This window comes from Lepisma saccharinum, chromosome 1 (genome assembly GCF_977018435.1).
Source record: "Lepisma saccharinum chromosome 1, izLepSacc3.1, whole genome shotgun sequence".
Lineage (NCBI taxonomy): Eukaryota > Metazoa > Arthropoda > Insecta > Zygentoma > Lepismatidae > Lepisma > Lepisma saccharinum.
In genome coordinates, this window is record NC_139229.1 from 174,327,853 (window position 1) to 174,355,180 (window position 27,328).

The following is a 27,328-nucleotide window of genomic DNA, read 5'->3' on the forward strand; positions in this document are numbered from 1 at the left end:
TGTTCTTTATTTTCAACATCGCACCCCTACATTTTATTCTATGCAACCCCTTAGCACTCCATGATTAATCCTGGTGCCGCCACTGCCTGGGGTGGCCACAATGAGAACAAATGTGCTGGGAATAGTAAACACCCAAATCTTGGTTAACTTAAACTGCATTTTCTGATATCCTCGACGTGGAATACAGATGCACAATATAAATGAAACACTTGTACAAATATAAAAAGTATTATTCCACAATGGAGTTTCATTCTGTGACAACTGTCCAAGTACTTCTTCCATCATCTCCACACCACACTTTCAATCCACGAGATGTGTTCGGAGACCTTTGCATAGACACCAGGTGTTTTCGAGGCACAGGCTATTCCAGTGGATATCACTCCAAGAACAGAATACATGCACTTAGAATCCGGCAGGTGGTACTGCAACGGCCCTCCTGAGTCGCCCTGTGAGGAAATATTATAGATATAATAATAATGTGTACTATTAAACATACAGGGTGCATCATAAGTAATAGCGCAAACGGACACGGTTGAAAGTACACGATAATAGAAGCAAAAGAGTCTCAGTAAACATGGGTCTGCAAACGAGCCGTTTTCGAGATAATTGCGAATGTGTGGTTACAAGCCGCCACTGACTTCGTTGTTTGTAAACGTCGTCCTAGTTGGTAAAATGCACTCTTCGTTGCTGTAAGATTCAATTTTCACTACGCAGTACAGCACAACTGACGTGACTCCCACAGTACGATTAGACTGTGTACTGAGTGTATCCATCCTGTTTGATTATAATGTCACCTCTCGGAAATGTAAACAATGAGCAAAGCTTGGAACGCGCAAAGAGTAAAGCACAAAATGCAATCAGTGACGGCTTCTAACCACACATTCGCACACATTATTAGCATTTTACCAACTAGGACGACGTTTACAAACAATGAAGTCATTAATTATGTATTACATTTCTTAATGTCTAGTACGATTTTTTTTTCGCTAGAAAATGTCACCCTCTAACAAGGGCGCCCGCAGAGGTGGCCAGGGGGTAATTTGTGCGTCTTGAAATATCTGCACATAATTCTATTTCAATAGTGGACTCAAGTCCGAACTTGATAACAACGTCACGGTATTAGCAATTTAATTTAACTTTTATGATTTGTAAAACAATAATAATACCATTAAAAGGTAAAATATGATTTTTTATGACTGAGGGCAAGATATGAAATCTTACTTTGTCCTCAGTGCTCGAAGTCAAAATTCCTAGCTAGGGGGATGCTTTGCCCAGTTCGAAGAAAGGTTGGGAGATGCTTGTATGGATCAACAAGGAGAAAATGGAGTGGGTGGGGGTACGCGAATGCAAATTATCCTAGTGGGTGTGCATTATGAGAACTCTCTTAACTGGGGAAATAGCATCATCCCACATCCCCCCACTTTGAATACTGCTGCCTCCCCTGACAAATAAACTTGCGGGTGGCCTTGCTTTCTGCCCATTCTCTTTACATTCTTGTCCAGCCAAACGTTCTTGCCTTAAGTCTAAAACTCCCATAAGCTTGGTGCATAAATGACTACCTACCAGTATTTATTTCTTGATTTCTTTGACAACATAGAGCTATTTATCGCGGGATGTAAGGGGTACCTTCCACGTAGGCGCCCAAAAGTCAACCTCACTTCCACGTAGTGCACCCTGGACAAGAGACTAACGAGGCTCTGGCGACTGGCACTATGGCCAGTATAATTTTGTGTGTGTTGTCCTGTTATATGTCCTTGTGTGTGCTGAGTGCGCGTTTACAGCCTCAGCTTTTAACAGAAGTCAGAACATTTTAAGGTTTTAAAATTTTTAGTTATGCAACGTTAGAGTTGTTATTTGCAATGGTAAGGGGCTGGACCCTGTATAATGTGACGGGAGCAAAATAGCCTAAGTGCTGACGCTCCCAAAATTTTAAATTCAAATTCAAATTCAAAGCTATTTATCGCTTTGTCTTGTAATCACAGGTACCTAAGTTCGATTCCCAGTGAGGGCCTAACTTCAAACTTTATCTGTGCATGCAGTGAACTTAAAGGAAACCTTGCAAAATTATTTCGTTGGACGTGACTTTGTTATTTCATCCGCGATGATGACATTTCATTGTATCCCCGACATGACAACCACTCCACAATACGGAACGTACCAAGCAAGCGTCCTTCTTTCCTTCGGGGTCGCCAGCGCACAGCATTGACTTCTGAAGCCCTGATGGCAACCGCCTTCCCAGCCTGGAGCTGAACGAAGTGTTGCATAAACGAAGGGGGACGTGCTTCAATTGGACTTTCATTAAGATGTCGCTCTTTTCACCACCTGAGAAGAAAACATTATCGTTAATAATCACATTTTTACAATTAAGATAGAGTAAAGAAGAGAACGACCTCCATGAAAGCACATAGCTATAGCTGACGTGGGTGGTACTAAGGCTCCATACGTCTTTCATCTAAGTAAGTATAATGTAGGATTGACGTAGACGCCATCATGTTTTACCTGTCTGGTACTCATTTGATGCGGATTAACTAACCATAGATCCGTTCGGACAACAGAAGAAAATGTTCCAAAAGTATGGTCCACGAAATAATCACGTCTCAGTACTGGACCATTTCTGGGCAAATATCTTTGTGGTTGACAAACCTTGGGTTAAGTTTTCATGTCGAATTGTGAACACCAACGACAGAGAATATTTTCTTTCAAGTTTCAAGAGGTTCCAGCAGGGATTTATCCAGAATTTCCCATCTGAGGGGGCGGGGAAGTAAGTTCGTATTTAGGGGAATGTAGGGGTGACATGTGAAACATTTTAGGGGGATGTTGATTACATTTGGGGGGGGGGGTGTTAGGGATGTTAGATAAATCACTGGGTCGCATGTTCGATGATTCGTGGAGGTGCATTCCACAGTGGTTCGAGTCCTACTTTAAACTGTAGATCCAGTGCCGATTAGCCTATGTCATGTGCCCACATGGCGAGAACAGTGAGCGGATGTTTGATATAATGACCGATAGATGGCAGCACGCGAGGAATATATTAGGAACGTTGATTAAAGAAACAAGGAGTATGGAGATTGAATGAAACTGTTCGTAAATAGTGGAATTGATTATGTTTATCTTAATTTATGAACCAAGAATAAAAATAAAATAGGATTAAGGCTATAAAAACAAATGATCGCCATGTAGCATATAGCGTATATGATAATATGTAGAAGTTAAAGAAGTCTGAAAGTGAAATGATTTTGTCGACTTTCTTTCACTACAATACGATCGGGTTAGTTCGTATAAAGTTTCCAGCCTGATCATTACCAGTGCGTAGTTAGAGATCGGTTAGTTCATTGAACTCTGCAGCCTAATTATTGCCTATTTTTGTGGGAGCAGGAAAAGGTTTATTATCCATTTTGTCTTGACTCATCTCACTCAACAGGTCGCTAGGTGCCATGGCTTGCCGCGAGTTGATAGCTTCCTGGAGATGAGGCCTTGCTCTGAAAAGGTTTATTGTCCATTTTGTCGACTTTCTCTATTGTTGTAGCAGGAATGAGATTTCCTACAGGACTTTTTGGTTGTTTCCCCGGTGTGGCACCAAGTTATAGGCAGCCCCCAAGCACTTCCGTATAGGCGCATATATTGCAGACCCGGATCAGGTGAGCGCGGGACAGGCGGCGCCCCTTGATTACCCCATTTCTCTGCTCGCATTAGGCGGTGGCACTGAAAGCTAGGTAGCGACCCTATGGAAGACATATAGCTTTCGAGGTAGTAACGCATGCAAATGGTTGTAACCCAAGAAGAATACATGTACGCAGATAGATGGTTGTAACCCAAGAAGAATTAATGTATGCAGATAAAGGGTTGTAATCCCAGAAGAATTAACGCATGCAGATAAAGGGTTGTAATCCCAGAAGAATTAATGTATGCAGATAAAGGGTTGTAATCCCAGAAGTACATGCAGATAAAGGGTTGTAATCTGAGAAGAATACACGCATGCAGATGTAAGCACAAAATCTTCAGAAGAAGAAGCAGTAGTCCATAGAAGAAGAAGAAGCTCTAGAAGAAGAAGCCTAGTAGTCCATAGAAGTAGAAGCTTGGGGAATTCCGTATAGAAGAAGAAGCCGAGAAGTCCATAAAACAAGAAGTCTGGGGAATTTCATATAAGAAGATGAAACCTATTATTACATAGAAGAAGAACATAGAAGAAGTTGATTAATCCATATAAGTAGAAGCCTGTAGAATTTCGTATAGAAGAAGAAGCTGATTGATCCATAGAAGTAGAAGTATGTAGGATTCCTTATAGAAGAAGAAGCTGATTAATTCATAGAAGTAGAAGCCTGTGGAATTTCGCATAGAAGAAGAAGCTGATTAAGCCCTAGAAGTAGAAGCAGGTGGAATTTCGCATAGAAGAAGAAGCCCATCAGTCCATTCCATAGAAGAAGAAGCCTGTAGAAATATAGATAAAAGACGGTGACCTACAAGTAGTACAGGTGGCCCGGTTCTAAATCCTCATTTGGGGCTCGAATCATCATGTGGGGCTCGCAGTGGTGCCAACTCACCCCCCGAAAATTTCACCAACTGATATTTTGAAGCCTTTCACGGTGTATGTTAACCTCACAAGCAGTGTTGCCAACTCGGCGTAGCCTTTTATGGTGTATGTTAACCTCACCAGCAGTATTTCCAACTCGGCGTAGCCTTTCACGGTGTATAATTTTTTTAGCTTTTTTTTTGTGTGTGAGTGTACATGTGTTTGGGCGAGGCGTAGCCTTTTACGGTGTATGTTAACCTCACCAGCAGTATTTCCAACTCGGCGTAGCCTTTTATGGTGTATGTTAACCTCACAAGCAGTGTTGCCAACTCGGCGTAGCCTTTTATGGTGTATGTTAACCTCACCAGCAGTGTTTCCAACTCGGCGTAGCCTTTTATGGTGTATGTTAACCTCACAAGCAGTGTTGCCAACTCGGCGTAGCCTTTCACGGTGTATGTTAACCTCACCAGCAGTGTTTCCAACTCGGCGTAGCCTTCTTTGAGGCTTGGGTTTTTTTGCCAATTTATTCAAAGAAAATTCTACTATATAATTTTTTACTGGCTAAGCTAACCTACAAATAGGAATTGGCAGCACTGACGAGGCTCGAATTATTATTTGACGCTTGAAACAAATCGCTAAATATAAAATAAAATAACAATGCCTATGAACCTGTTTGGCTTTAGGAAGCAGGCTATGGAGGCATTCGCCCAAAGTGCACCGTCGCCACCTGCGAGCTTGGACCTGTTACCCTCCCTATTATCTAAACTCAACGGTTTGTTGATTATACACTTGAATAGCATCCTGACCCAGTACGACGAGGATGTGGGCAAAACTTTCTACATATTCAACAACAACTTGAATTATTACCAATTCCCCATCTCCGGCAAACTGCAGTTTGACATGAATCCCGAGAATAAAGGAGAGGCCAAAATTTCCTCCGGCAAGAACATCTATCGCATCAAACACGATAGGATGAACAGTACCACCACGTACGATGTATCTGCTGGCGATCGCCTGTACATAGAGCTCTTGGACGACTACGACAAACTCATCCCTTTTTTCATAGAAATGAAAATTAGCTATCCTATAATAAATAACAATAATGCCTAACGATATTTTTGGCCATACGAAACGCGACGACCATGGCGACGAGCTTCTCATGCTCGACGTCAGGGTCAAGAAGTTGCGAAGCGATCTGCAGGCCCTCCAGTCCACGCTCAACTCCAGCCTCCAGTCCGAGATAGCTAGCTTGCAGTCTCAGTGCTTGGACCCTGTACTCAAGATTGATGCAGAGCTAAAATCGCTGCTGCAAAAATACACCGACCTTGCGTCGATAGACAATCTCGACAAGCTGGCACTGAGTGTGGGCAATCTGCAGAACGAACTTCTGAAGCTGCAACAAACGCAAACCTCAGACGTTGAACAGCTGAAACAACGCTTGCAGGACCAAACAAGCAACATCCAGACCGAACTGCAAACTATCATCCAGAGCATTAAAACACAAGACGACTACGATCGCGTGAACGCTAGTATTGCTAAATTGCGCGAACAGTTTCAATCTTTCAAAATCCCTACGTTGGAAAGCATCAAGGCTGAGCTACAAACGGACGCTTTGCATGCGGCCATCAACGAAGTAAAAACTAAACTCCAAACACTGGAGGATTTTATCAACAATCTACCGTCGTCTAGCGAACTGAACGCCATTGCCCGTAGCGTGGCCAACATCAAAGTCCAACTTGAGACCTACGAGGATTTCGGGAAGCTGCAAGGCACCATAACCCATATTGAGGATGCACTTGCTGTCATTAGAAATGATCTGGCGAACGTTCACGATGAGCTGGAAACCAAACTGCCGGGCATCAGGGATACACTGGCCAACGTTCAACAGCAAATCGCCAAACTGGAAAATCTGAATGCAGAATCCGAGTTGTCTCATTTCCATCACTTGATCGACGACATACAGACTAAGTTGGAAACCCTGCAACAATCTACTCCCACCCAGGATGACATAACACAACTGCAAGAAGGCATACGTGCTGCTGCCGATGCCTCCGAGTTGGACGCGGTGAAAAAAGCTTTGGAATCGCTCCAAAACACGGTGGCCACCCTGCCTACCTCTCAGGAATTGAAAAGCGTGAAGAGAACTCTCAACCGAATACTCAAATCCGACGACATCAAAAACATCCAATCCGAAATTGAATCGATACGGGGGTCTGTCGCGACTTTACCTACCAACCAGAACATCACCGAGCTGCATGAATTGTTTGCGGAAATTAGAACCCAGGTCCACGACCTTGTAATACAGAGCTCCAAGTTGACGCTTGTAGAAAGCCTGCAGCAGATTATTGCCAGCGTGAAAGAGCAAATTGGGAGTATCGAGGCAAGTCAGGAATCGACTATAGCTAATTTCAGCACCCAACTACATGACTTAAATGAAAAATTCAAGAGCCTTATTGTCGATGTAAAGATCAAACCAAACTACGACACTGTTGTTCACGCTATCGAGGAACACCTGGAATCGGTGAATGGCAGATTGGAGGATATAGAGACCGAGGTTCGAACCAACGTAAACACTTTAAATGCCAGCATCGACAATCTCAAGTCTACGATTGTCATCGAACTGTACAGCATACCAAACAGAGAGTTCTCCTCCCCTTTCAATCCAGGTTACAAACTCTACATGTTGACTCCTGCAAAAGCTTATCATCAATTTTTCCTCGCTGGCACACTTCAGTTCGTCAAGGTTTCCTACTGGTCTTTGCCTCACGCAACCCACTACCCAATCATGACCGTGACGAACATTGGCGATGAGCCTAAAATAAGAGGAGTTGAGCTGGTCGATTTCACACACCCCGAAAGTCGCGAGACTGCCTATGCCGAAGATGCCACTCAAATTATCGACATAGAAATAGGTGACAAGCTGTATATAGAAAACCCAGCATTGTCTGCAGCCAGAAATCCCATCCAGGCTATATTCTTATTTTCGCGCCATGTCTAGGCAGGGTTGCGTGAACGAGCTGCATAAACCTGCACGACGAAACTACAAACGACTGGCGGTGGTGACCAAAGGCGTGGATGACCTTTGGCAGGCTGACCTTGTGGAAATGAGTAGCGGCAACCTGAAAAATTTACATAAAATCAACAAAGGATACAAGTATCTTCTTACTGTTATAGATACATTTTCAAAATTTGCGTGGGCTTTGCCCCTCAAGGCTAAAACAGGTGTGTGCGTAATGGAAGCATTCAAAACTATTTTCAATGAAAGTGGCAGGCGACCTCGATTTCTTCAAACGGATAACGGAAAGGAATTTTACAACTCGATATTTCAACAGTTTGTTCAGAAACAAAATATTCAACATTACTCGACTTTCAGTCACATCAAAGCCAGCGTAGTGGAACGTTTTAACCGTACTCTCAAAACACGCATGTGGAAACGATTCACGCTTCAAGGTAACCACAAGTGGGTCAATGTGCTTCCGGAACTCGTAAACGACTATAATCACAGTTTGCATAGCACGATACGCATGAAGCCTGCCGATGTCAGCAAGTCTGATGAGGCACGACTGATCTCTACTGTTTATTGCCCCAAGTACCGGCCCACTAACAAAAAACCGAAATTCAAAATTGGAGACCAAGTAAGAATTAGTAAATTTAAGCGCATGTTTGAAAAAGGCTTTACCAAAAACTGGAGTACGGAACTTTTCACTGTTGCTCGATTGTTACCCGGTAACCGTCACACGTATATAATAAAAGATAATCGCGACGAAATTTTGAAAGGGCGATTCTACGAGGAGGAACTCTCTAAAACAAAATACCCCAATACGTATCTTATCGAAAAAGTATTACGTAGAAAAGGTGACAAACTGTTGGTGAAATGGCTGGGACTCGAGGAAAAAAGTTGGATCGATGCAAACGAGGTGATTGTGTAACGGGTGCTTGGGATGTGGTGAGGCGACTACCAGATTTTCCCCCGGAGCGTCAGGCTAGGAAAAACGGCGAACTGTTGCCGGACAACATTCGCTGCCTTATTGTCGGACCTTCAGGGTGTGGGAAAACAACTTTACTTATTGATAATTTTCTTCTTGCTCCCGACTGGTTAGATTGGAAGAACAGGCACTTGTATGTTTTTTCCAAAAGTTTGGAGCAAGCAAAATATCAACAGCTGACAAAACTGTACGAAGGGCTGAGCATAGCTACTTTTGCCTCCGAAGTAATGCCACTAGACTGCTGCCATGAAAATTCGGTGGTGGTCTTCGACGATGTCATCCTGGAGAACCATAACGAAATTCGCAATTTTTTTACACAGGGGCGGCACAGAGGCATGGACTGCTTCTACCTTGCTCAGACTTTTTCTAAAATTCCCAAGCAGCTTCTCCGAGACAACGCTAATTTTATTTGCTTGTTTCGTCAAGACCACACCAATTTAAAACATGCTTACGATGATTATGTAGGCGGGGACATGAACTACAATCAGTTTTCCAAATTTTGCTCTTCATGCTGGAATCAAGATGATTTCGGATTCGCCACGATAGACATGACGAGGAAACCCAATGACGGAAAATACAGAAACAAAATAAACAACTTTCTAAACGTTGCGACGTTACAAGAAACGTCTTGACGTATTATAAATAACAAATGATGAAACGCAAACTCGCAGACGACAACTTGAAGCTGCGCGACTACCTGGCCAAACGCTTCAGGGGTTGGAAATCAGAGAATCGCGGAATTTACGAAGAGAAAAAGCGACAGGACCAACCTATTATTGATGCTATAAGTGGACTAGGTAAAGACATCAAAGATGTTACCGAGCAAAATAAAGATTTAATCAACGAGCTCGTGCCACTTGCTGCTCGAAATTATGCTGTGCCTACACCGATATCCAGTATTCACACTACCCCGTTCGAACTTGGAGCTGCACCTCTGAGACGTCAGGTTCTAGGCAGTACCTCTTCGGACAAGGTAGTTGAATTAGGTCCGTTGGCGAGAGATTACCTGAGCACTGGGAAATTTGAAAAGGACGAGGTGTTTGGATTGTACCCCTCTGTGGAACTTAACGAGGGTGTGGTTTGGAAAATTGGAAAGTCAAAAGTTACGTTCGAAGGTGACGACGTGAAAATTAATTTGGGCGAGAAGAACAGCTGGACTAGGTATCCTGGCACTGTGGGCCTGTGGGAACTTATCACCAAAAAGCAACCTAAAGATTACACAGACGAGGATTACCAAAGTTACACAGAAATTTTAATCATGACGGATGCCCTGTACCAAAACAACGATGCAACACAGAATCGCGTAAAATCAAGCAGTGGAGAAAAATACAGGAACCTCATCAAGCCAATATGGAACCAGCTCAAGACTGGCAGCGGTGTCAAACTCTACAATACCCTACCTAAAGAGTTTGTTTGGGTAGACGACGTAAGGAAGCTTGTAGATCGATTGCTGGTTATCGCAGGCGAGGAAAATGCAGGCAATCGCAACTTCCACAACGAGAAAGTGGGCATCATGGACATGATTAGCACCAAGCTTAGCAACTTTATTGTCAACGACAACAAAGGTATAGGTTACCTTATCAAAATCATCAACACCCTGCCTCCCAAATTCTGGAATGTGGCCGAGGGTCGAGGTCTCGTGAACGACATCATCAACAAGCTACCCTTCGAGATGCACCTACCAGGTTACCAATACTGCGGACCGGGTACTAAACTGGAACGGCGACTGGAGAGAGGTGACAAGGGGGTAAATCTGCTGGATGCTGCATGCAAGGATCACGACATTGCTTACAACACATATACGAATTTAGATGCGCGTCACGATGCTGATAAAAAATTGGAGCATGCCGCGTTCGGGAGACTCGTCAGCAGAGACGCCTCGCTGGGTGAACGGGTTGCAGCATTGGGCACGACCATTGCCATGAATACAAAACGAAAATTGGGGTGGGGGCTGTAATTAAATAACATACAGTAAAAAATGTCTACGCATATAACAGACTTACCAACAGAAGTGTTATACAAAATATTTACATTTATTTTCGACGATAGTCACGAGGATGTTAAAAAGCTTATTGATTTAGTTATAATAACACCACAATTTCGCTTGCCCTGTGAAATGCTACTTCTGGATCATCTGAGAAAAATAAGCGATGTAAAATCTTCTTCTTCTCCCTATGCTCTTTTTCGGGCTGCTGATGAAAAATTGGCTGATAAGATGGACGAACTTCACGAGTGGAGACAGGGGAGGAGACGATATACAGACGACTGGTATGCTTCAAATGCTGAAACCAGTAGGATCATCGATCACCTCATCGCATTAGGCAATGCCGAAACTTTTTTCTATAAATAACACACTGTAAAAAATCTACGAGACCAAAAAAATATTTCTTCGATATGAGTGAAAAAATTAGTGACGTCCAGGCATTAAAACAAATGCTAAATTTGTCAGTCGAGTATGTAAAAATTCAGGAATTGGAAGTGGACAAACCTTACGCAATAACTTCCGGTTCAATTGTTGCAACCCAGTATGGTCCCAAAGTACGTCTGTTGCTCAACGGACAATACAGTCTATTTTTACCAGATCGATACGCTAGCATGTTATCCGACGAGAAGCTATCTATTTTAATCGAGAGTACAACTCGAATCGTGTACAAGGGGACAAAAGAACTTCTTGGTAAGAAAACAAAGCACATAATAGAATTTGTTTAATAGCTGCAAAGTATATATAAATAACATACCGTAAAAAAAATTACACGGGAGGGAAAACAAAAAATCTCTGAACATATATAAAATAACATACCGTAAAAAAAAAATTACATCATGAAGCCCAAGGGCGTCGTGTACCAGATACCATATTCGAATCTGAAAACGCTGGGTGCCCTCGATGGGTTACTCACCAAGAAACAACGCGAGAAGAAACGTTCATGCTTGTCTAAAGGACACGGAATGAAATTGCTGCTCAGCACTCCACAATTGAAAAAGTTGCAACATTCGCGGAAGCAGCAGAAGATTGGAGGTTTCATATTCAGCATTCCGGCCATCTTGGCAGCTTTGGGTGCAGTGGGCAGCTTGGCAGGAGGCAGTGCTGCCATTGCCAAAACCGTCATCGATGCAAAAAAGAACAAGGCCGAGCTGGAAGAACAGAAACGTCACAACCTGGCTATGGAAAAGAAGGGGAAAGGTGTGACCAAAAAGCGAAAAAGCAACCTCGATGCTTTGAAGAAATATAAAAAAAAGAAGAAGCCCTGTCCAACTTCGATATTGAATCTCTGATCGAACTGTTGGGAATAAGGAACTTCAGGGGTGTTTTCATGTCCGATTCTCTACCCTCTGCTGTGAAGAAAAAGGAGTATGGCGTGGTCAACCTGGACAGTTACAAAAATCCTGGTACACATTGGATATGCTACCTCAAAATTGACGATAACAATGCATTTGTTTTCGATTCGTTCGGTGGCACACCGCCTGCCAGGTTGGTGAAGTATCTCAGTGTTGCCAACCTCTACTACAATGACAAACGCATCCAGGGTTTCACCGATGTTAACTGCGGCCACCTATGCCTTTCCGTTCTCGCATACATGTCTAAAATAAATAACCCCTCAGTGGAGCATTTTCAGAAAGCATTGTGGTACCTAAAACACCATGGGAGTGTTCCATCTCACCAGCGAGACTTCGGTCTTGAAACTCGCGTTGCATGACGACATCATTTATCCTAAATCTATTGCTCTTCGTGCATTCTACAGCATGTACCTGATACCCAATGTCACGGAGCACAATAACAAAATTACTGTTGGAAATGAAAAAATAGTTATCACGCCAGGACAGTACAATCTGTCTACCTTGCAAGCCCAATTGCCAAGAAATATACTGCTATCTCAAAATTCTGTAACTCACAGAGTTGAAATTGTGTCTGCTACGGAAACAGTAGACCTAGGCACTGTTGGAGAGCTTCTGGGATTCGAGAACAACACAAAGCTCGAACCTGGCATCAAGCACATCGGTGCCAACATTCCTAAATTTCTAGCCATCGAAACTCTGAACATACATTGCAACGTGGCAGAAGGCATGATCACCAAATCCTCGGATGGCATCCCAGGCAGCCACAAGCAGACAGGTATCATCGCTACGTTCAAACCAAACTCTGAATTCATGGAACCGATTATATACACACCCTCACCACCGATATACTTCCCTATATCTCGTAATCGCATAGACAACATAGAATTGGCAGTGACAAACGAAAAAGATGAGGTGGTGAATTTTGCCGGAGCTACTACCACCGCCGTCGTGGAGATTAACGTATAATAAATAACAATCATGGAGCAAATCGAAAGTTACGAGTTGCAATCTTTCCCACCCAATCGTCGCACGTTCGCCAATTTGAACGAACCGAACAGGGAGATCGAATACGATGTGGACGTCGGGGATGGGTTCATTCACCCTCACAGAGCTGATTTGTATATCAAGTTTGATGTGGTGAAGAGAGACAACGGGGAAGCATTTAACGCCAATGCAAATTTAAAACTTGTGGACAATTTTGTGCCGCATCTGTTCTCGCAAGTGGAAGTTAGAAAGCATGGCACCGTCATCGATAGGGTTGACTACCCCGGGATTACTTCTACAGCTGTGGGAACACTGAAACTCTCCAAGAGCGATGCGGCATATTACCAGGCAGGGGGATTCGAAGCAGATACAAAAATCAAAACTCGAAGCCACACAGTACTGTTTCCCATGCGCTTGCTTCCAGGCTTCTTCTCCGACTACACGGAGATTATGTGGAAGGGTGGCTTGCGCGTCACTTTTCGCAGAAGCGCCAATGACAACGATGTGCTGATGCGTTACAGCACCTTGGGTGCAGACGGTGCAGCACTTGCCAACACACTACCCGACGCAGCCAAGTGCGTCATCCAGTTCATGGAGCTGCGCATGCCTGTGGTAGAATACGAATCTAACTACGGTCTCAAGTACAAAGCCGATATTTTGAAGAACCCCCAAGTACCCATCCAATTTTACGGCTACCAGTGCGTGCAGAAACCTGCTTCTGGCAGCCATTTTGAATTTGATGTTACTACGCAGTTCAACAGCATCCGGTACGATATGCCAGAGTTTACCGTCGTGCTCTTCCAGACGGGGAAAGATAATAACCAAGAGAAAGATTCTAGCCAGTTCGATAATTGCAAAATTAAGAATGTTTACCTCAAAAATGGAAGGAATGAAGTTTTTCCACGCGAGAATTATAACTTAAACATTACAAACGATGATTACCTGAAACTTTACGAGGCGTACACAGCTTACAAGAGAGTGACCTCCGGCAATGTGGACGTGTACTACAACCCCGACGAGTTCATAGCTCGCAGACCCATGTTTGTCATCAACACATCTAAAAGAAAACAGGTGGTTGTTAACGATCGTACCAACATCAAGATTGTATGCGAGTTCCACGACGCCTTGCCTGCAGATACTCTGTGCAGTGTCATTCTTATTGCAGAGAAAACATTTGTGTATGACGTCAAGAATGAAAGAGTAACTGAACAGTTTTAGATACAAAAAAAAAAATTAAAAAAATAGCACACAATAAGAAATGTGGAATTTTATATACACAAGTACAAACTACAATAAGCAGTTTCCCAGAAGTTTAATTTTGCTGTGCCATGCATGTAATCGAGGAAGTTGAAGTAAATTAAAATTGATTTTTTTTTCATTTTGCATTGCCTATTACTTTTTGTTGCACTCTGGGCAGGCCTTACTAGTTTGCAGGCGATAGTGGCCCCACGGAAGTGTATGGACCCCACATTCAAGAATACACCTCTTGTCGTCGTGTGCATCCAGAGCAACTTTCCTGACAATATTAGTTGTAAGCACATGATCGACGCTTTGGATACGATGCTCTTTTTGTAGAATGGGCGATTTTGTTCTGAGGCACTCGAGGTAATCCTCAAACTTGAGGTGCTCCCGAACCACTTGCCTGCTTACACCCTTTGCCTTTTTTGTTACAGAACCCTCAGCCCGGATCGCATAGGCTTTGGCACGAAGTCCAGCAAAGTCCACAATCACATCCCCGTCTTTCTCGTCCTTGAGTTTGCCGGGTATTTTTTTGTTTCGGGGCAGAATTCCATACCGGTTTGGCTGGGGATAGCCCGATGTGTCGAAGAGCTTGACAAGAGCTGGAACTTTGGCTATATCACCATACGCATCGGCCGTGCGAACATGGTACACCAAGCTGTCTGTGTCTGTGTAGAGGAGTGAGATATTGTGGTTGTAGTGTGCACGTAGTATGTCGTAATATGTCTCGAACATGCACAACTTGCTCAGATCCAAAACTGCAGCTCCCACATAGATGGGCTTGTTGAGTAGCACCTCGCCCCGGTTCATGTGAATCAGAGACATCTGTTCGTTGTAAATTGTTCGAGATCTGAACAGCGAGCTTGCAACAAGTCGACGACACTGTGTTTTCTTCGTCACCAACCTCACATCAACGCGATTTCGCACATTCTCCATGGTCTTCCCAAATACCGCATTGTTCATTAATTTGAAAAAATCGCGATCAAGTTCCGAAGTGGCAGCAGTGCGATGTTCGGTGTTCAGTTCGATGTACGGCTTCAACCATGGAGACTGCCTGAACAAGAGCACGCGGTGAACTGCTTTGACCGAGACCCCTTGCTGCATTAACCACTGGAGGTTCCGGTAGTGTAGCACATAACGCTTTTTGGGCTCCAAGTCCATGACGAGCTTTGGTTGATCTGAGCCAGGTGGACACTTGAATTCCGGAGCAGGCGAAAGGTCACAGAATGTATCCTGCAGCTTCTCGGGGAAGTCAAGGTCCACCTCGGCAAAAAACCCAAACTCGTCGCACTCTTTTTCGATGTCGTGGTATAAAGGATCAACCCACTCAAACTGTCCTGTTGGGAGTGGCTGCATCATGGAGTGCCCGTAAAGATTATTCACATCAGTGTACATGATGTAGCTTGATGGTTGGGAGCGGTCGTAACCAGTGGCCATGTGCTGATTGTTGGCGTGTGCGAAGCGTTGCGACACTTGGACCATGCCGCCCCGGATAGCTCTCTCGATGAAAAGCATGATATCAATATCGGAGATAAGGGAAAGTTTAACTTTAGTCAGCAGGAGCATGGCCGACCATGCCAGTCCAGGAAGGCTGTAAAAATATACAGGGTCCAGGTTGTAAATGTTTATCGCAGTCGCCCGGAACGCCTGGAACACATCGCCAAGAAGCGTCACATCAAGCTTCAGGTATGCATCGTGGTAATCACCAAAAGTTCGGCAACCCAACTTGACCCACATAGACTGAGCATGCTTGTACTCCTCGTCGGTAATACCTGAACCTCTCAGCTGGCTGTAGAATTTATCCTGGGGAGGCAGCAACTCTTCTTCGAACTTGGAAGGGTCGGTGACGTATTCGTAGGGGTAGACCCCTTTACGTCTGATGAGTGCGACATCTAAGTTCGGGAAACTTGATGTGGTAATGGCTAGTTGGTCGTCTCTGAGCTTCCCAGCAAGAGCATCCAGGCTTGCCTGGAGGAACCTCAGAGAGTCGAGGAACCGAAGCTCGATGCTCCTGTTTTTTGAGTCGCCGGGGATCGGCACCCACTTGCTGACGCTAATATAACGCTCCTCGTTTTGTGCCAGGACATTGATTCTTGCATTGTCGTACCCTAGATGTGTGACCAAGTGATGGAAATCATATCCCGAGCCATTGTGAAAAAAGACCGGTATGAAGCGCGGGTCCCTGGCTCTCAAGTTACACCTGCTGCACCACGGGCCAATGTAGCTTCCGGTCCCATAATGGTCATGGTGGTGGACCTTTTTGTTATCGTCAGTGAAGACCGAGTTGCAAACAGGACAATTTAGAGCTATTTCGTGCTGATGCTTGTCTTTGGGAGACAGAGGCAGCATGGGCTTGGGGGCCAACAGCACCTTCCCTATCTTGATGGCTTCCTGTTGCATTCTCTCCAGGAAGTGTTTGACCGGGTCGGGACCGCGATACACATAGGGCTCGGAGGCAATATGTTGGTCTCGCCACACCACAACATAGGAGTAACTCGAGGCCTCGTGGATTTGGAAAGGAATGGTAGAGGATGTTTCGGGGTTGGGCTCGCAGTTAGACAGAGGTTGAAGAAAGGCCTCGAAGTCTGCTACAATATAGGCAGGATGCTTCACCATAGCACTGTGCCTGCGAAAGCACTCTACTGCACCAGGTTCGGGCAGGATAGTTCGTGCAGGCTTGTTGGTACCACAGTAGAGCATGTGGCGAGCTAGCTTCTCAGCAGCAATGTTGGGACCTCTGATGCGCCGGTAATCCTGCTGTTCTCGATTGCGAAATGTAGACAAGCACCTGCGACACACCTCGACGTGGTGACTATCACTGCTCCGTTGGCTCGAAACAAGCCGAGAGAGCGAGCGAATGAGGGTGTAATGGTGATGGGTTTCGTCCTTGATGAGCAGGAGGTTGATTTCTCGTGCCTCGTTGTTGTTGCTCACGTTGCTCACGCGAATGGGGTAGACCTCATGTTTGTTCTCGAGACCGTAAACATTGATGGCTAATTGCAGGCCCAACAAGTCACGAGCACGAACCTCAAACTTGCGAATATGCGAGACTTCTACAGGGTAGGCAATCCCCGCCATTGCATCCTCCAGTTCCAGCTCATACTGCTTGTAGTGTGCAACACGGCGTGGACTCTTTTCCCAAGGTATAGGGTGCAATGCTGCCAGCACCGACCAGAGGAAGCATTTGGTGTCTTTGTTCTGAATATTGAGAATAGCTTTTTTTGCTTTAACCTCGGGTGGCAGGGCAATATAGCTAGACCCTGCCAGTGGCAGGAATTTGTTAAGTTTCAAACAAAGTTTGTGGGGGTCGCCACACAGCGAACCGCCCGAGCCTTCAGCCTGATGCTCCTCGTGCTTTGCCACAAGCTCCTCGACAAACTTGTCGTAGATGCTGTCGAGGTCAGTGACATCTGCCTGATGCAGTGTTTTTGCTTTTGTGGCATGGAAGAATTTATATATTTTATCAGACGGTTTCTTATACTTGCAGCATAGCACAGCATAGAATTTAGTGGAGTGTGTGGCCAATGCATCGTTGAGGATGGATATTATCTTAGCTCGCTCGCTCCCCAGAAAACTACGCACATCGCAGAAGCTGTCTGATGTTATGTCAAAGTCTTCTAATAAATGCTCAAACGCAAACCGGTCTGCTTTCTTCGCCAGCTTGACGCGTTTGGCAGGTGGCGATGCATCGAGAGAGGTTACTTCTACCTTTCGCTTGGAAGGTTGCGGTAGAGATGTTCCAGTGCTCTTGCAAGTAAGCTGGTGTCGCTTGAAGTTGGGAATAGAAATATTTTTTCCACACTTAGAGCACAGTTTGGTCGCACATATTTGTTTTCCCGGCACACAAGTACGACAGTGCCTTTGAAAATGTTTACTTGACACAGCAGTTTGGCACGTAGGGCAATTTTTTACAGAACGCATAATGCAGAGATTTTTTGGGGGTATGTTATTTAATATCCAATGCTGTGCAATGCAAAATATAATTGTTAACTTTTTTTTTTAAAAAAAATCTTTTTTTGAAATATTCTCTATGACCTTACTTAGGTTTTTTCGCCAAATTATATGCTTCTAGTCTCCTATACTTTGGTGGAGCCCGTTCAGGTTCTATCCCCCGCCATGTGGGTTCCTCTGCCAATCCAGCAAAGGTGAGAAATCAGCGCTGTGCTCCGGCTTTAGACAGCCAATAGAAATTTTGCTTACTTAAACCAATCAGAAAACACCACGTATAAATTATTAGCCAATCAAAATCTCTGTTATTTTAGCTATCATATAAAAAAAATGCAAAATATCCCAGTTTCAATTCGATCCATTTATCTGAATCGAAGAAACCGACAATTCACATATCCCCATATCATTGTATGCTTGCCCTATTAGCACCTCTTTTGCTGTTGTGCTCAATTAGTTTTCACTAATTGGCGATTTTCTTGAAGAGGTCTAATAGAACAAGATACGGCGGTATGAGAAATATGCAAATTTAAAGATATTTTAGCGAATTACGCCGGCATAAGCTAAGTTCGTATTGCTAGAAGGCCTTCGTCGTTGCAAGTCACCTAACCCATTCACTGGCAAAAAAAATTAAAAATGTTGACGTACTGAAAAAAAATAACTTGTCCCACTCAAGCATTCATCGAGTTCCAACATTTGTACAGAGATGGCTCTGTTGTTGTCGCTTATCAAATATATATATAATTTTGGAATATCTCTTAAACGGTACGAGATAGCCAAAATCTGTTTGCAGATTTGTAATGTACACTCGAAGATAAGTAAAAGTGTGAATACAACCTATGCTCGGAAATCCAAAATGGCGACCGGAAGTAGGTTCATCTCTTAAACGGTACGAGATAGCCAAAATCTGTTTGCAGATTTGTAATGTACACTCGAAGATAAGTAAAAGTGTGAATACAACCTATGCTCGGAAATCCAAAATGGCGACCGGAAGTAGGTTCATCTCTTAAACGGTACGAGATAGCCAAAATCTGTTTGCAGATTTGTAATGTACACTCGAAGATAAGTAAAAGTGTGAATACAACCTATGCTCGGAAATCCAAAATGGCGACCGGAAGTAGGTTCATCTCTTAAACGGTACGAGATAGCCAAAATCTGTTTGCAGATTTGTAATGTACACTCGAAGATAAGTAAAAGTGTGAATACAACCTATGCTCGGAAATCCAAAATGGCGACCGGAAGTAGGTTCATCTCTTAAACGGTACGAGATAGCCAAAATCTGTTTGCAGATTTGTAATGTACACTCGAAGATAAGTAAAAGTGTGAATACAACCTATGCTCGGAAATCCAAAATGGCGACCGGAAGTAGGTTTATCTCTTAAACGGTACGAGATAGCCAAAATCTGTTTGCAGATTTGTAATGTACACTTGAAAATAAGTAAAAGTGTGAATACAACCTATGCTCGGAAATCCAAAATGGCGACCGGAAGTAGGTTTATCTCTTAAACGGTACGAGATAGCCAAAATCTGTTTGCAGATTTGTAATGTACACTCGAAAATAAGTAAAAGTATGAATACAACCTATGCTCGGAAATCCAAAATAGCAACCGGAAGTAGGTTCATCTCTTAAACAGTACGAGTTAGCCACAATCTGTTTGCAGATTTGTAATGTACACTCGAAGATATGTAAAAGTGTGAATACAACATATGTTCGGAAATTTACAGAGTTCATAGGAATTGTTATTTTATAGAACATTGTCAGCCATAAGGTTAATTCACCCTCTTCTCCTCAAATCGCATTACATACATGTGGAAGACAGAGGTAAAAAAAAATTAGGTTAAATTAACCTCTCTCCGAGAACTGACCCCGAGCGCCCATTTTTAGCGAGCGCTATTTCAGCGAGCGCCATTTCAGCGAGTGTTTTTGTAAAGCGAGTTGGCAACACTGCTTGTGAGGTTAACATACACCGTGAAAGGCTACGCCTCGCCCGAACACATGTACACTCACACACAAAAAAAAGCTAAAAAAATTATACACCGTGAAAGGCTACGCCGAGTTGGCAACACTGCTGGTGAGGTTAACATACACCATAAAAGGCTACGCCGAGTTGGAAACACTGCTTGTGAGGTTAACATACACCATAAAAGGCTACGCCGAGTTGGAAATACTGCTTGTGAGGTTAACATACACCGTAAAAGGCTACGCCTCGCCCAAACACATGTACACTCACACACAAAAAAAAAGCTAAAAAAATTATACACCGTGAAAGGCTACGCCGAGTTGGAAATACTGCTGGTGAGGTTAACATACACCATAAAAGGCTACGCCGAGTTAGCAACACTGCTTGTGAGGTTAACATACACCGTGAAAGGCTTCAAAATATCAGTTGGTGAAATTTTCGGGGGGTGAGTTGGCACCACTGCGAGCCCCACATGATGATTCGAGCCCCAAATGAGGATTTAGAACCGGGCCACCTGTACTACTCCTACAGAAGAATTTCCATAGAAGAAGAAAGTTGAAGAATTAAAAAGGCAAACATTCTTAATCTGAAATTGTATAAAGAAACTTAATCAAGTATCTGAAATGTATTATGTCAACGTTTTCAGAATATATGTCGGTTCATACCTTCTGTAGTGGGATAAACGAGTTGTTTCCTTTAATTCCTTGTTATCATTCAGTTTTAGTTGCCCTGAGTATCTCATGTTTTACCCTGGCCTAAGCCGGAGTGGTGCTAGCCTCTCCGGGACGTGGCACCTATCTGAGCATAAAGTGTGCTCAATCAAAATAAAATCCAATGTCTGTGCTTATCGATGGAGGTTCCATACTTTCGCAACATGCTAGTCACCTGCCATGCACGTGAATGGCTTATAACAGGCAAGCACAACTCGCGTTCACAAGTGAAGGCTGGTGAGCGCTCTGTTGCCTGCCTAAAGACCTCTTGCCTCTCTCACTCTTCACGCTCTCCACCCCTGTTATAACTATTGTAACCTTATTTACAATGAGTTCCAAGCGTCCATACGAGAACGATATTCTACAAGAAAAGATGAGTTGCCCAGGCCTAGTTTAGCCTATAACCTAGCCACATAGTTTCTCAAATACAATCAAGACTCTCACCAAAAGACGTTTGTCCCCAGCCAGTGGCCGTCAACGTCTCCTTGGGCACCGAATCCTTCATATGCAGGCAAGCAGGGTGGATGTTGTAGTTGAACTTCACCGGCTCCTTCAGACTGATGACTGCCAAGTCGTGGTAGAGTCTGGGGGGTTTGTAGCGTGGGTGAGGGAAGAACTCTGCTATTTCCACATCGACAGGGGTTGCTCCATCGTCGTCGTCTTTGAGATTGAGGTCTCCCAAGCGTACCACTACAGGCTCCTTCCTGGAACATATGTGGTGTTAGTTAACATACAATATATTATACCTCGAACAGGTCCTTGAGTGAGTTTCATACTCTTTGGGTTGGTTGTATAGGCAGGCAAATATACAACAATTACTCGTATATTAACTTATGAGAAAAGGAAGATTATTAAATTGCATATGAGTACCTTTGTTTTCATGGTATGTAGGGCTGCTGGACTAACCCATGGTTGATAATTCCTTGGAGACAATCGTTGCTCTTTTTTCCGGCATTAATCCTTATCTTTTAATATAAGTCCTTACTAATGTAATAAGTTATGAAGTGCACATATTCACACAGAGCCTCGATGGCTTGCAACAGAGGTGTACTACGAGGAAGTGAGGTTGAGTTTAGGATGCCTTCTCAAAAGGTTACCCCCTTACACCCCATACATACATATACAGACAGTGTATGCGTGAGGTGAAAATAAACATTCTATAGTATCTTTGTCATACTTTTTCATCGTTGTTTCACACAGTGTGGTTAACATTTATAAAGAGCTGTTGTTATTGAGATACGTATTCTACTAGTAAGCAAACCTACCATGTCCCATCTCGTGTATTGTTGATGCAAGTAGAATATATATTGCTTCTTTGCTTCGAATTGGTGCAAAACAACAAACGAGTAAGTTGAGTATACTTTACGAGTATATAACATTATGTGAGATGTGCATATTATTCAGCTTCTTGCAGATTCGATAATGTGGCAGGTTGATAGTAAACAACCTTACTGTTTCTTAGCAGTGTTTAAACTTCCGTTGTCTTGCCTATGTCCATCAACAATATATAGTTAGTTAAATTGCTTCTACTTGCTTCCAAAGCTACAAGAAGCATTTGAAAAATCCTTACAAACTTACCCCTGAGAATTAAAGATGCAGTGGGCGGCTGTGAGAATATGCTGGTGGCTGATGAGAGTCCCTCCGCAGTCCCAGTCTGTTCCATTTTCGGTTTCGTAACCAAGAACAGCCTGCGGAAGAAATCACTGAAATGTTAGAGAAGAGTAGCTAAAGAGTAAATCACTACTGATAGTAAGTTCGTCATTACACGATGTTAAGAATGACTGTCAAAAGTGACTTAAGTATGTTTATATTCACGTGCTTTGTATTTTGGCATCTTTGGATTTGAATCGGGAGATTTTCGGAACGGTATTCACGATATTGTACAAATATTTGAATAAGTTACAATTGTTGCAAGTTGTCTACTTTCACTCTTCCTTAAACTAGTGAATTTTGAGAAACTTCCTGAGGGAAGGGTTCGATGGAACTCACGATGTATTGTTTCCATATAGTGTTACATGTTATTTTTTGAAGATCAAGCATGAACATTCCCTTCGTTTAAAACGTACATAGTTTTATATTTTACCCATGCAGTGGTTTTTCAGTACGGGAGAACCTGACATTAGTTTGGTAGACAACGAATATGGAATGTCAATCCAACAGTCTGATAGCACGTCTGTCAACCTTATTTTTTCCTATTTGACGTTACTGATTTAAGTAATGTGAATAATTTGTTTGAGAGACAAACCTCAACAATCAACCAGGAAACAACTTACCATATGAGGGAACTCTCCTAGCCTCGCCCGTTGTCCATTCTCTATGTACGGAGTTGGTGTTAAGGGGCAGCTCTCTGCATATTCTTCACACGCTGGAAGAAAGTCACTGTACATTAATATACATAGATTGAATCAATTTTAATCAAGAATTATATCAGTGTAAACATAGGCATAACTTGACGGGCACAAAGGGTTTATTTAGATGTTACGGATATTTTGTTAACCTCCTGAGAGCTGAAGAACGAAGAAATGAATAGTAATACTTATGATTCCTCAAATGTGTCAGTATCGCAAACTAATATTGGATGCTAGTTTTATGTAATGGTAAAATTTTGAATTCTGTCCACCCAAAAAGTTTGTCCCCAAGTTACGCCGATGAATATAAACAAGAAACGCTCAGATATTGTAGTATGCCTATATGCATGTCAAGTTTCACCTGCAAGGTGATGAAGAACAACCCAATCCACAAATACTTTCCTCGTTCTTTTGAAATAAGAAAGAAGTCGCTTTGAAAGTCAATTTTTTATCACACCTGTACTACAATCTCGCATACATCTGAGGAAATTCGTAGTCATAATCGGATAAATCCAGAGACACGGGATTCTAATTCATTACCCCGTTCCAGTGATAAAGTTATAGCAAATTAACACTCACCTTTCTCGCTTTTACTTCCTGGTTCAGCAATTTCATTTCGATTTCCGTCACTCTTGTCGTGATCTCCAACACCGTAAGGAGTTTCAGTAACATTCCTCTTACCCCCAGGTTCATCCTGTTTACCACCACCCTTGTGCCTTCCTGGGTAATCATTGCTAGGTCCATGCAATGAAGGGTAAATGACACTATTGTAAGGACGTTCGTACTCATTCCCCGGTGAGTAATCTTCGGGAAGCCTTCCTGGATAGAGCTGTGGTATGTCGTTCCCCAATCTCGTCGGATAAAGGTTCGTTTGATAGAAAACCTTCCAAGCAGAATGAGGATCTTCATCTTGAATTTCGTTGTCTAAATCGTTAACTAAGCTTGGATCTTCTAGTAGATTTGTTTCCCTAAATGGGTCTAAATCGTACCCATTTTGTTCCGGAAAGAAGAATGGTGGGCGTTCTATTCGTTTAGTTGATGCATCACCGCCGTTTAACAAGTTATCTTCACAACAAACAACTTCTAGTGATTTTATAAACCCGCATCTTTGTGGTTTCTCGTTGTAGTGATGCAACTTCCTCTGTGCTGTCCAGCAGTCTGTGATGAGGCTACACTTTCCAGTTGCACCAATGTTCCTAAGAGCACAAGGGCTGCCAACTGTGAACAGAAACAAAACAAACATTTAGTAATACAATACTAAGGACTTGTTTGATATTTCAATGATGCAGATTGAGTAGTAACATTGCAAGGATCAAGTTGACTTTTATACACTAAATTGTTGTAAGCTCTCTTACCTAAGGGAAAAGATTACTATTACACTCAATTTTTAATGTTTAGTATAAATAAATGTGCTTACTATGCAAGTTGACAGAAAAGATGCGAGCCCAACATAAGTTGACAGCACAGCAGCTAAAAAGCGCTACTAGAAGGTGTAGCCATGACATACTACACAAAATCCAAGAACAAAAAAACGCATTGGCAAATGCGAAAGTGAAGAGCAAAAAATGGAGGGAAGTACTGTGTTTGACCTTCGATAGAATGCTACACGTGACGTGGTTGATAATGAAACGGAAGATGTTCACCACATCCTAAGAATAAAAAAAAGATTGTCATTCTCTTTTCTTAGCATAATAATAGTTGTTTCTGACAAACTTTCCAAGACCAGGTTCTTTTAGAGCCAAAACATGCTAAGAAGGTTGGATGACGAGACACGTGATCTGTTTATCGAGTCATCAGTCATCACTGTTTTCTGTCTTCCTAGATCACATTCCGCTCACTAATATTTATTTTTAAGCAGTTCCTCAATTGACTACACTATACCGGGTGAACAATTACAATTAGAGTGCTTATCGAGAATACAATCCTGGACCACGTGCACCAAACGCGAGAGTGTGAACCACTAAACTACGCTGGAAGTTATTTTCCCAAATAAATCTACCTAAATAAATTAATAAACATAAACAGTTATTATCTTTAAGTTTTCTAAATGAGGGTTCAAGCAAAATATTGTATGTTCTAATCCTAGATAAAAAATAATTTTCTGTTAACTTGGTTATAGTTTGTTTTGCATTTACTTAAAAATATTGAAAGTAGAACCTTCAGATTTTCCTTTTAAATATCCGTATTTTATATTTAAATTCTAAAACGATTACATTATTCTTCAGAACTAACAACGACTGCTATTATCTTCGCTGTCACTACCACCTGTCACTTGAAATATATTTTGCCCTGTGTGTATTTTTCACAGAACATCGTGCAACACAAGCACCAGTGAATAGTAAAATTGTGAATAATAGCCTATTCACCACTACTATGTTTACCGTTAAGTATTGCGATTATATGTAGTGGTGCGTTGTGGCTAGTATTGTGCAATCGAAATGGATGAGTTGTCCGAAAGCCTAGCAGAAAACATATGTGAAAAGTCTAGCAACTTCCACGTTGAAAGATAGGAGAAGCCATAATCTGATTTTAAGTCAAACTGTGGAGAATGGCGGCCCGACAGAGAGCGTCACAGTCAACAAATGATGAACGATGTTTCGAATTTCATCGTGACTAGAAGAGCGAGTTGAAACTGCTGTTGCAAGCTTTGCTCCTTTGGAACTAGATCTGACCGTTTTTGTTCCCTCAAGAAATTCTCTAACGAGCTTTTTACCGCTGCGAGAGAAGGTCCAACTCTCTTAGTGTATATGTATCAAATACTGCATGTATCATTCTGGACAATTTTGAGAAACCACTTACTTGCCTTCTAATCGCCAGGGAATGGAGTAAGTGGCAGAGAGAATAAAATGTTTTTTCGGGTTTAATCACATTAAAAATGAGCCCGACCCTGTGGCCGAGTGGTTAGCACATCGCGCTGCGACGCCAAGGGTCCCGGGTTCGAATCCTGGTCGGGCTTGGTTGTTTGTGAATGTCCATTCATCAATTTCATCATTTCATCACTCATCCCCATCTTCGCAAATTAGCCAAGAGGCACAAAACGCGAAGTAAAATAAATTAAATCAATCAATCAATCAACATTAAAAATGCATAATTGGGATACAAATTCCCTTTAATTTATTACCGTTACTCACGTACTGAGGGGAGGATTAACCTGGTCACAATCAGCACAAAGAGGCAGAAAATCGTCGAGAAATAAGAAAAGTACAAATACAAATCTATATTACAGTACATACTGATTTATCTCTTCTTCATTGTTAAAGCTCCTTTGTCTGGTATTGGAACCCAGGATTTCAAGTTGAAGGTATTCGCTCTTCTCTGCAGTGGCAACAATTCTGGCTTTGTCCCTCCACGCAGAACTGAGTAAGATAACCTATATAAATCGAGTTTCATGACTTTCCAACTCCACCATGTGAAAAATTCATATCTTTTAAACATGCAAAATTTCCAAAGATCCATAATTATATATGTAGAGATTCCTGGGCTAACATCATCGTTAGGGTACCTATATACAATTTCGGTTATAACTTTTTGGTCAAGTTATGCTAGATTGCCAGTTATGTTCTTTTAACACTTGCACCATATTTCAAATATATTTTTATTTTAATTTTGTGGTCCTTCTTAAATAATATTTTTCCCAGTAGAAACCCGGGGTCTCTATATCCGAGTCTGGTTAAAACAAATACTTCTTATAATGACTGTGGTACGAGACCAAATGTTGGGTAGGAACCCCTTTGACCCCCTCCCCGTGGAGCCTGCGAATACCTTTTCGCCGTCACTGAGTCTATGGTCATTGTTAGGACGCGGAGACATTATTGCGCCTTCATAAATCCTATATACTTCTTGCAACTGATTTTAAAACATTTTAAGTGCGATTTTCCCGGCGTGGGCCATGGCCAACTCAAAATCAACCTGGCTCTCGTCGTCAAAGTGTAACAAGCAACTTTAGCGATAAGAATAAAATGACATAAAATAATAATGAATATGATGAGAAACCTTAGAAGATTCGAACCCATGATCTCTGGTTTCGGGCCCTGCTCTACTAACCCCTTGATCAAGGAGGTGTGAACATAAAATTTTGCACACTTTCAATGTAACATTAAGTTTTTATATCTATTTTTTTACTTTGATATGTGTGAACTTTCAATTATTAGATGATAAATACTTGTTTGGTTCATTGGTTGATTGGTTTGTTATATTTTACTTTGCTTTTCTGTTACTTTTGTCTAATCTCGAAAATACTTGCAATAACAAAGTGTCCCACACAAATCTTTGACTGTCATCTAGTTGTTCTGCCACTGGATTTGGTTCT

General features: G+C 42.5%; 1 protein-coding gene across 1 annotated transcript; it reads right to left on the reverse strand.

Annotated features, from left to right (window-relative positions):
• LOC145987252 (uncharacterized) lies at positions 1–26,829 on the reverse strand. Its single transcript, XM_083121772.1, has 8 exons — positions 26,703–26,829; positions 25,401–25,478; positions 23,599–24,237; positions 22,945–23,036; positions 22,250–22,359; positions 21,116–21,375; positions 2,159–2,322; positions 1–446 (listed from the first exon to the last, which is right to left on the reverse strand). Exons 1-8 carry the CDS (start codon positions 26,827–26,829, stop codon positions 282–284), a joined length of 1,635 nt encoding a protein of 544 aa, XP_082977898.1. The 3' UTR covers positions 1–281.
• Between the last annotated feature and the right edge of the window lie 499 nt (positions 26,830–27,328).

What these genes read in the sequence shown, in the direction of transcription:
- LOC145987252 (XM_083121772.1), bottom strand. Translation starts at nt 26,829, where the DNA reads ATGTCTCCGCGTCCTAACAATGACCATAGACTCAGTGACGGCGAAAAG. An exon ending in AGGAAGTAAAAGCGAGAAAG is followed by an intron (nt 23,037 to 23,598) that starts GTGAGTGTTAAT and finishes ACTTTCTTCCAG; the next exon opens with CGTGTGAAGAATATGCAGAG. An exon ending in TGCATCTTTAATTCTCAGGG is followed by an intron (nt 21,376 to 22,249) that starts GTAAGTTTGTAA and finishes CATATGTTCCAG; the next exon opens with GAAGGAGCCTGTAGTGGTAC.